This window comes from Triticum aestivum, chromosome 2D (genome assembly GCF_018294505.1).
Source record: "Triticum aestivum cultivar Chinese Spring chromosome 2D, IWGSC CS RefSeq v2.1, whole genome shotgun sequence".
Taxonomy (NCBI): Eukaryota; Viridiplantae; Streptophyta; class Magnoliopsida; order Poales; family Poaceae; genus Triticum; species Triticum aestivum.
The window spans coordinates 449,179,011-449,189,963 of NC_057799.1; the positions used below are offsets into that span (position 1 = coordinate 449,179,011).

At 43.9% G+C, this 10,953-nt stretch overlaps 2 protein-coding genes across 2 annotated transcripts; both read right to left on the minus strand.

The window, feature by feature from the left end:
* Nucleotides 1-380: 380 nt before the first annotated feature.
* LOC123053756 (F-box protein At1g78280) lies at nt 381-6,880 on the minus strand. The gene is made up of 16 exons (XM_044477301.1): nt 6,622-6,880; nt 5,702-5,809; nt 5,544-5,599; nt 5,329-5,471; nt 5,017-5,214; nt 4,740-4,939; nt 3,948-4,047; nt 3,289-3,870; nt 3,034-3,156; nt 2,645-2,725; nt 2,262-2,569; nt 1,958-2,170; nt 1,470-1,554; nt 1,211-1,394; nt 782-956; nt 381-655 (listed from the first exon to the last, which is right to left on the minus strand). The coding sequence occupies exons 1-16, from the start codon at nt 6,750-6,752 to the stop codon at nt 502-504; spliced, it is 2,841 nt and encodes a 946-aa protein (XP_044333236.1). The 5' UTR covers nt 6,753-6,880; the 3' UTR covers nt 381-501.
* A 516-nt stretch (nt 6,881-7,396) lies between these two features.
* LOC123049552 (uncharacterized) lies at nt 7,397-9,546 on the minus strand. Its single transcript, XM_044472451.1, has 3 exons — nt 9,304-9,546; nt 8,362-8,865; nt 7,397-8,269 (listed from the first exon to the last, which is right to left on the minus strand). Exons 1-3 carry the CDS (start codon nt 9,371-9,373, stop codon nt 7,704-7,706), a joined length of 1,140 nt encoding a protein of 379 aa, XP_044328386.1. The 5' UTR covers nt 9,374-9,546; the 3' UTR covers nt 7,397-7,703.
* Nucleotides 9,547-10,953: the final 1,407 nt, after the last annotated feature.

The following is a 10,953-nucleotide window of genomic DNA, read 5'->3' on the forward strand; positions in this document are numbered from 1 at the left end:
TTAAGTAAGTTTCATACTATGAAAATGCACATTCCAATCTGAAATACTGCCCTTATCCCATAATTCAAGACGTTTCTTTTACACTCCACTAGTGTCAAAACACTACGGGGTACTCTCTTCATCCGGAATTACTTATCACCGAAATGAATAAAAATGGATGTATCTAAAACTAAAATATGTCAGATACATCCATTTCTTTGACTAGTATTTCCGGACCGAGGGAGCAAGTGATTCATCAGATGTCCTACTGACCCCTTACCCGTGCTGACTGGCCTCGTTGCGCTTTGACCACAACCACGTCGACGGGGGCACTAGGCGTAACGGTCAGGCGTTCATCTTTGCACAAGAATAAAAAACAGCAAAGCTGCTTCACACCAGAATAATCAAAATGTTTTGCCCCTTATTATTATTTTGCTCTTATAAACGAAACTGGGCAATATGCCAAAGGGTGAAAGGGACTATTTCTTTTGAGCATATGTATTGGTAGTCGTGACAAATGAGCTAGCTAGAGAGTGTAGGCGACGATTGCTGGTATCGGTTCAGGTCATCCCAGACCAAGTGCTCGATCTCCTCCCACGACGTTGCATTCCTCAGCTCCTTCCACAGGCCAAATATAGCTGCCAAGACGTTGTCGTCGTGCAGTATGCAGTAGCACCTGCAAGGAAGCAGCGCACATCAGAACCAACACATTTTTCTCCCTCGGACACTGGCAACCCAACAAGGATCGATCACAAGTGCACAAGCATTGCGTATCATTGTTTGTTTATGTATATGTACTTACATCGCGCGATATGCTGCGGTGCTGAACTTCGAACTTTGCACCGACTTGTAGATGTCATTGTTTGATTTCCCTCTGAGGAAAGGAAGCTGATAGCTTCTAAGGTACTCCCTCAGAAGATCAATATCACCACGGAAAACATCCAAGTGCAGCGGAATTAAGTCACATAGAGGATCCCCTGTTACGACAAAACAATATTTGATCGCAATCAAATAAATGGATATAAACTCTTTCTAACAATCTTGCATAGCTTTTAAGATTGCAAACTGGTAGATATGAGCAGCTCGACTTAAGCATTTTTACAGATAGTTATCCCATCTTCGATTCAGATGTCAGTGATACGTTACAAAATTAGTATTTCGTTAAATGTTCACATGACACTAACTTGAACAATGTCAGATTTCCAGGAAACAAAGTAAACTGGCTGCTTACCAATGGACAGATCACTGAAGTCAATGATATGGATTTCATTCAGTTTCTCCAGATCTCCGTCACCAGTGCTTTTAGTATCAGTGAGGGAACCCATTTCGGGAGCCCTCTGGGTAAGAATGTTATCGTCCATAATATCTGAATGTATCCAAGAAGGGAATGTGTACACCGAGTCACCATCGTCATCCTAATTGTTCAATCATACCATTAAACACAATGCTTGACCGAGATGCATACAAAGAAGACGAGATTGCAAAATTACCTTAACAAGCTTGATTAGAGAACTCATATCAGGAGGGAGATATTCTTCAGCCTTCTCAATTAAAACTGTCGGTACGGTACCCCCCCTTCACAAATATGTAAGCAATGTTGAGGTATCAGGCAGTGTATGGAATTTTGTATCAATATAATATAGAACAGGTCAATACCAAATCAATGCATAGTCATTGCAATTTATATTTTGATTATGTTGAAATGTTGGAATATTAAATAATGTAATGGTTATTTATTGAATGCCTGCCTCTACAATGTTTTTGGAACTCAAGTACACTTTCGTAGAGGATTTTAAGTTGCAACTGAAGCATTCTATAAGAAAATATTCTTCTTAATCACTTCACATGACTGCGGACAAAAAATTGACTTGCAAATCCAAAATGTTTCTGGATAAAATAACCTGAGCAACAATGTCCTGTTTTAGTAAAACTTATAAATGTATGCCGAACAAACCTGCTTTAGAAAAAAAACACTTACCAGTTAGCTAGGTGCTTCTTTATATTATTCTTTCTTCTGTTTAGAGTAGAAATTACTTGTTTCCATTCAGGTGGATCACTGTCTTTCACATTATTGTCCTCAGGTTCGGGTAATGATTCCCCATGTGGAAGGGGTAATAAATGGATATTTCGCATTTGAACTCCCAAGGATGATGCAAGATTCAATAGGTCAGCCTTGGACAATGTATCACGGCTAAGAAAAATGAAGAGTAGAGTAAGCACGTATTTACATAATTAATCAAGTAATTATTCCCATTTTCACTTGAGAAATGAATAAAACTTACACGTGAGCAAAGATATCCCCTTTGCATTTTCTGGTAACCATGTAAGGCCAAATAGGTCTGTTTGAAGATTCAGCGGAACCATCCATTCCAAACTGTTGTTTGCTCCATAACCCAAGAGGAAAACAGCTGTTTGCATAAGAAAGCTCCAGAGGATAGTATTTAGCCAAAACATCTGGCATTCCTTTTCCATTCCATGGGACTGTTCTGTAGACGCCATCTTCGTACACAAGAAAGCCACTTGCAATGATCTCAGGGATGTGGTTGACCAAAGGCGAGCCAACTTTTCGCAGAAGATCATAGAACTCAAGCTGCATCAAGAAAGGGGTCAAAATCGTGAGTGTTGCATTCAATTTTATTAAGTTGCAGAACCAATGCAACAATACCTCTGTGCCTAAACCATGGGCAGAATAACCCAAGCCTCCTTCAGCATTGATTTTAATCACATTGTCAGAGACAATGAAGACCTGAAAATTGTGGTACATGTTATATTCACATACCATGCAGCGATGAGTGTATATGAACTGCAATTTGTCACTAACTGACATCTTAGAATCTCAGATATGTTTAATGTCTTGGGGATCGGCGCATAGCAGTGAGTAATTATGTATACAGTAACAAGTAAACCAAGATATTCTATATGAATAGTTTCTGTGAGTGATATTTATGGAGTAAGTATTTCGAACCAACACGAACTACATGATACTAACATGCCAGAATTGTTTATCGACAGTTCTAAATCTGAGACAGCTAATAAAAGTAAGTGTATACTTACTGGGTTGCTACCTGTCCCAACAGGAAGCTTCTCATCCTCTGACGGTGCCGGTAAACTATGGCATGCCCTTATTTCCTCTAAGCATGCATACCATTTGTCCACATTTATTGCTAGGCATGCACCCTACACAAATAAACATATATATTGGCAGAAGGAACAGACCATTATCAAGAAATAGATACATAAACCACATGGTAATTTCATAAAAAAGATTGACATAGTAAAATTTTATGTAAATGATGGAACAAAGCGCACCTTCCATATTAGTCCTCTCAGTTCAGGTTTAAGAACCCATAACCTTCGCAGCCATTCTCTTGCTTCTCTCTGGCCAATTGGATTAGTAGGACTCCAGACAGAAGTATAGTGATCTTTTTCTTTCTCAAGGAATTGAGATAAGAAACCTATATCATACGAGAAAACTTGATTCTCCAAACTTTTGTCGACGTCTGAGAACTCAAATGAAGAACACTGACTTTCACTGTTTGAAGCTGTTACAGACCCTAAACCTTTCAGTCTTTCTTCTGTACTGGTCATGTCATTGTGGTTCCATGTAATTGTCCCAGGTGGATGATTTTCCATATCTCCAACAGATTTTCCTGGAACAGCAAGTAAGCCAGCACGACAAACTCCTTTGTGACAGTGACCAGGTGCCATGTCTAGACATACATGCTCAAAATTTGATTGATTGACAAAATTTTGTGTAACTGCAACTGTCGTCTCAAGGTTTAAAACACAATGCCACCACCCACTAGGAACAAATATAGTCTCTCCTGGTAATTGTGTGCATTCCAGTGGCTTCTCGTGTTCGGCAAGATGAGGATAGATATCAAACCACCACTGCAAACGATCAAAATAATGTGAAATGATATGGGGTAAAGTTTGGAGAAAAGCAAAAACAGTAATAAGTTCATTACCTGCAAAGATGTTGGAGTCTCAATGTCAACATCACCATCTTCAGCACTTACATGTACGGTGACACCACCAGGCACTCTTCCTGGAGGGTACAGTGCCCATCTATGAAATAAGGTGGACATCATTAGTGGAAACACAAATTCTTTCTCCTTCCAAATTTTCAGCATTGTACAACATAGGACAATCAGCTTTAACAAGTCAAGAGGAGTACAGGTTAAGGTTGTATAGCATATCCTCGCACAGTTCACAGTATAGGTCTATGGTTTTTAAGTTTCAATTTAAAATACAAAGCATGCACCCAAGTTGAATCACATCTCTCTATTGCCCTTGGTTATCTTACGTCTCTGTTCAACATATATGACATGATTCTCTCTCACTCCCAAACCATTAACTATGGACATCCTGACTAAATTTGTCAATCGTTAATTCAACTCGCCCAGTTGGCTGATTATTTCTGCACAACTGTTTTTTCACATCCGACTTTAAAATAAGTAACACACATAGCAGCACCCAGTCACCCACAAGCTGCACCAAAATAGAAGCACTGCAATGACCTTAAGGATCCATTAGGCCAGAAATGTTGCACAAGATCCCTGCACATTTATTTAACTGGTACTACCTCTGTCCCATAATATAAGAACGTTTTTAACATTAGTGTAGTGTCAAAAACGTTCTTATATTATGGGACGGAGGGAGTACTAGATTTCAAATATACAACTATGTGGTGAGTACCACAGCTTGAGTGCCCTATCGAGTAACACCTACGCACACGTATATAAAACAAATGATCCAACCTTTTTCGGCCACAAAGAAGAGTATTCCACGCACTGGTTAATCCTGGATCAACATGCCAAGAGGCACCTGATCTTTCTGGTCCAATAATGAACCATCTGAAAGCTGGTCTTTGTTCATAATCCAAGACATCAAAAAGATCTTCTTGAAATAAATGAGGGACTCTGTAATCTTCCAATAGTGCTGGTGCTGACTCTCCAAACTGTAACAATTTTCTGAACTAAGTTTCTTTTTTCATTTTCATAACTTCAGTAGTAAATGAAATGAAGTGATGATTACCTTATCATCAAATATGTAAAGAGGATCTTCATCATGCTGGAGTTCCATGTAAGAAACGTAGTCTTTCAGTTTCATTATTATCTTCTTAGGGCTTCTTTGTGATATCCTAAATGTAACTTCACCATAATCATGTACCAGCTGCTGCATTGACCATTTCGTCCTCGCTGGCCAGGAATCAGCCAGCTTACCAAGCAAAACCTAGTTGTGCAATACCACCAATATGATTTCAGATAAAAATCATTGCAACACAATAACGTAGAAAATCTACATGTTATAAATCTGAATTAAAAGCAAAAGCTACTCAATTCTTACTGGGCCTTTTCCATCATACTGAGAACGGAAATGATCCAAAGAAAGATCGTCCTTTCTTTCCACATGGCCATTGTCAAAGGAATAACTACTCAAAGTAGTAAAACATCTATACCATCTCCTGTATAAGTACAAGGAGTTGAATCCTGCATGAAAATAAGTATGAATAGGGAAATAAAAAAGGCAAACACAGCAAACATAAAGTAGATGTACCATACCATCAAAATGACGAGCCTTCTGCTCAAGCTCACTATTTTCAGAGCAAAGATTAAGCCTGAAAATGAAGCAACCCAACCTTTTCAGTGGTAATCATTGGTCAACTTAGGATTGTTTTCGAAATACAGAAGGTTACACGACATATAGAATGGTCATATACCTAGCCAACGTTGTTTTCTTCCAAGAACCTTTGTACTCAAAATGACCACCAACAGAAAGATATTTACTCATCCAGAGAGGTTCCTCGTTGCAAAGTATGTACATGACACTGCAAAGTGCAATATGATTTCAGATACTGCGTCAACGTACCACCGTTTTAAGGTAGAAACACAGACATGACGTCTTAGCTCATGATCTCTAGATAATGACAATGCCAAACATCAGGAAATACCCTCTGGTCCCCTTAAACCTGTTGTTTCGGACAAGGACATGGTCTTCAAAATACAGTTTTAACCTTTAATGTCTTTAAAGTACATCCATAAAATCCAAAAGAATCATATATTATGGAAATACTTCTCAAGACTAATTCAGTGATTTTCAGGTATCTAATATAAATATTTGCAAAGATTTTGGTAGCCAAAGTTTCCGAAAAATTGGCTCTGCCTTTGTCTAAAACGGCCGCTTTTACAGGACCGGAGGATTATGATTCTGTACTCGTCCAGTACTCCAGTCCAAAATAGGTGATTTTTTAGTGTCGTGCACACAGAAACATGAAAGAAATTGTGCTTCATGATTTTTTGTCTATCTAGCTGTATAGTTATGTTGTAACTGCTACTACCAGTCTAGTATATACGACCACTAATACCAATAAGCATTTAGCATAAACATGTGGTGGATTATTGCATAAGAAAAGGAAGCATTTGAGAAACAAAACGACTTGCAAACATCTACTTCGGCCCAGAGACAATACTCCGTCTCTGGTAGTAGCTTCAATTTCCACTCGAGTTGAGTGACCACCATTAAAAACAAAAATCAAACCTCAGAACCCACATTCTTAACTGATACATGGAGCTAACTGCAAAACAGAGGAGAAATGAGCAGAACAGACACAGAGAGAGAGAGAGAGAGAGACGCGGCGACCTGCTGACGCATGCGAGGCGGCCGATGTCGGTGGGCTGGAGGAGGTCGACGACGGCGCAGAGCAGCTCGTCGGGGAGCACCGCCAGGCCCCCCAGCGCGGCGTCCCTCCGGCCGTTCCCCGCCGATTCCATCGCCGCGCCGGCGACCGGGCCGGATCGGTGGGCTTGCTTTGCTGGGTATGGGTGCGTGCGGCGGGGTCAGAATAGTATCGGTGGGATTCGGTGGGCTGGAGGAATTCGTTTATTTATAGTGGCGAGCTATTTTGAAAAGCGTGGACGCGAATTGGATTCGCCGATGCGGCCTGTCGACCCCATCATTTCGGCCGCGTAACACAGAAATCCTGTAAACTGGACGAAAAGGCGTGGTTCGTCTGAGGCGTGCGCCAGCACCGTACGCGTGTCCCCAGTGACATGCAATTGATGCTCCGATTCTATTCCGTTTTATTCAGTTTATTTTACTATTTAATTTCCTTTGGGTTAGTTACAGCCGAATCTTCGATCACTTTGCATTCTATTCTTTTCTTTTCCTGTTTTTTAAGTGCATTCTATTCTCTTCACATACACTAAAAATGTCCTATCCAGCTACGGAGCAAGACATGTGTAGAAAAACGTTGTTGGGTCTGTTTATGGCACATTTAAGTGACTTTTTTTCGATTGAAAATAGCTTTCATTAATCAAGGTGGATCAAGATGATCCAAAGCCCATCTAAGTGACTTAATCGACCATAAAAAAAATACTCACGTAAGATCAATGACATAAAACTTAGATATGCGATATTTATGACACATCTAGATATATTTTAGCAAAATTGAATTTTTTTTTTGGTACAACGTTCCATGATTAAACAGAGGATCATTTCCAGTAGCCTCAACGGCCAAGGCCATGACGGCGGCGATGTTCAAATTCCTAAATAAAGTTCAGGTGCCAGAAATTTAGCAAGTCCGCATAAAGCCGTCCCTAAAAAAATAAGTAACGAAAAAAATGTGTAGTGGTACAATTGCCAAGCCAGCACGGCCGCGGATACCCTGTGTTTCAGACGCAATGCACCAGCCGTCAACTTCGGGAACGAACGGACGCATCAGTTCAGCGAAGCAACCGGCGGGCAGGCGTCGGCGGAACGCAGACGAGCGAGGCGTCGTCGACGACGGGCCCGCAGCGGGTGCCGCTGCTGTCGGACTTGGTGTGGTAGCTGGAGCCGGAGAACACCACCTTGGTCCGGCTATGGATCGCTGTGAACTCGAGCGAGGCGCGCGTGGTGCCCCCGCCGTTGCCGTCGGAGCGGTGCACCACGGTCTTGCTCCCGCCCGCCGTGGAGACCAGCACGCGCATGGGCTGTTCGTCGCTCGACTCGCACCGGTTGCCGGCGTTCCCGACCGAGAACTCCAGCCTGCACGCGCTCCCCGGCGCGGTGTCCACCTCCTGCACCAGCGCGGCCTCCCCGCCGGACACCAGCTCCACGGCGTAGGAGCCATGCGGCACCGCGTAGTGCTGCGAGTCCACGTACTTGATGACCTTGGAGTAGGACATGATCATCCACCCCGAGATCGGCGAGATGTGGGTCTCGTCCCTGTTGGGCACCAGCACCCCAAATGGTGACCCCGGCGCGATGTACGGCCCCTGCTCGAAGTCGCCGTTCCTCAGCAAGTTGTCTGGACAAACACGATGCAAAATCGCACAGAGAGAGTCAGGTAAAGGGCTGGTCAGACGTACTCGAAAGTTCATGCATGGGATCGTGTCTTACCGCCGGCGGCCTGGGGAGGGTAGAGCGCCTTGATGGCGACGGAGTCGATCATGGGGCCGCAGGCGGGGTCGTCCTCGTGGACGGGGTTATGGATGGTGAGCGTCATGACGTCGTTCGTGGCCTGGAAAGCCCAGCAGTAGGAGTCCCAGCCGCTGCTGGTGTACACCGTCTGGATGGAGATCTCGTCGGACGCGTCGCCGGGGACGACCGACACGGTCAGCTTCTCGTACTGGGCGCATGTGCGCGCCGCGCTGAAGGTGACGGAGTACTGCGTGCCCGGCGCCACGCTGAGCTGCTGGTGGATGGAGCCATCCTCGCCCAGCCGCACGGCGTGCGAGCCCTCCGGCACCGTCAGGATCATGTCCCCCTCCTTCTGCCCGGACTCGATGTACTCCACGTGCCCGGTGATCTTCCACTGTGGGATGGCGTTCGCCCCCGTCACCCTCGAGCCGTCCATTTGGAACCTGTCCGGCGAGTCCTCGAAGTTGCCATTCGGCAGTGGGCCTGTAGCGTCACATGACAGTGTTAGAGACAGGATTTGTGCTGCATGAAGGAAACTAGTATAACACAAACAGTCAACGCCAGCATTTCGGGAGAAGCAACGCTCTGTCTTCTAGCGTAGCTGATGCTTAAAAAGTTCGCTAATCTTACTAGCCCCTTGAATCTAAGCTGAGCTACTACAGGTTTTTACGTAGTAACAAACTATGCTGTGCAATCGCATGACAACTAACAGTAAACTTTCTTACAGGGAGTTAATAACCAGACACTAGTTTCACTGACAACCTAGCTAGCAGGCTGATCCCTAAGAACATCGAGAAGACGAGAACCATAACAAGTTAGCAAATTAGTCTCCCATATGAATCTGATAGTCCATTCAACTTCACCAAATTACGAACCAAGCATGCATGCAAGGAGTAAGCAACTTTGATTTGTGGCTCTCACCATCGCCGGCAGAAGCAGCTCGAGCAGCCGCGCAGACGACCAAGAACAGCAGCGCGCCCTTGATCACCATCTTCTCCCGCCCTTGACCTCCTCGATCGGCTAATGTACCTCACAATCTTCCTTCCTCGCGCTTTGGAGTAGTTCTCTCGAGCTTCTACTTATCGAGGACAGAGCTTATCTGGGAAGTCACCGTTGCACTTGCGGTCCACTTATAACGGGCCGATCGATCGACGGATCGGCTAGGATCGGAGGCCGGTGTACGCGCGCGGCGCGGGGCGACTGGGCGCCGTGGGACGCGCCGGGGTCGTCGCGCGCGGCACGAGGCCACGAGAAGGGCACCGCCCTCCTCGCCACCTGGTCACTGATTCGATCCGTCGATCCGTTGGATGCGGCCACGGGCGGTGAAAAATGGCCGTCGTGCGTGGACTCGATGGCCGGCCAGCGCTTATTATCAGTTGGTGGTACGACGTAGTACGTGTGGTAGCAGGCGCAGCGGCGTGCGCTCACGTGGACTTGTGCGGCATCTGCAGGCCGATGGAATGGAAGGATTCCGCTGTCTCCTCCATCGATCGATTGGCTGGGCGCCAGGTATCCGGGTGATCACATAGTGTTCATGTGGATTTTGATTCGCAGCAGTGGCATCATTTACGAGTCGTCGCGGCTTAAGCTGCCTCCAAGGACAGCTTAAGATGCTTGACGCTGGAGTCAACTTTGGGCCCTGTCAGAAGGGCGCGTGCATATCTGAATCGAAACAGTACGCACTGATGGTCCACTAGTATCGTACTTCTCCGTTTTTATTTACTCAGCATATTAAAGTTGACTGAAATCAAACTTCGTAAAGTTTAACCAAGTTTATAGAAAAAAAGTACAAACATTTCCTATAAAATCTATATGATGTGAAAGTACATTTAATAATAAATCTAATGATATTGATTTGTTATTGTATATGTTAATATTTTTGTTTATAAACTTTGTCAAAGTTTACAAAGCGTAACTTTGACTAAAGCTAATACATGGACTAAATAAAAACGGAGGGAGTACCATTTAAAAACAAGGACCATAATATTACCCCCATTCCAAAATTATTGTCATAGATTTGTGCAGATATGGATGTACTTTTTTTTGCAACAAAATTAGGAGCTTTATTAACGAAGTATCATAAGGTTACAATCTACCCGAACGCAAGTTTCAAGTTTTTTAGTGGAAAAAAAGTTTTGATCGGGGGTGGGGCGACTATTTCTCACTTTAAGCGAGATGGGAAGGATCGCTCGCTTAAGGGACTACACTAATCGGGCCCACCCATTCACACACGCGCAGAGTAAAAGGAAAAACACACATGAAAATGGAGCACGGGTGGGATTCAAACAGTGGTCTCCTAGTTTAGAGCAATTGCGTCAAAGCCACTGGGCTAGCTTTCGGTTCGTGACAGTAGTAGAGCGAACCCTACTTATAGAGAAATAGAGTCGGGTTTTCTCCGGGTTTTTTTCCTCTTTTTTTCCGTCTCCGGGTTTTTTCATCTATTTCTTCATTTTATTTCCTTTTCTTTTTCCTTTGGCTTATTTTCTTTCTTTCTTTTTCTTTCTCATTCTACATTCTTATATACATGATCAACACTTTTTCAAATACTTGTTCAACCTTTTTCAAATATCT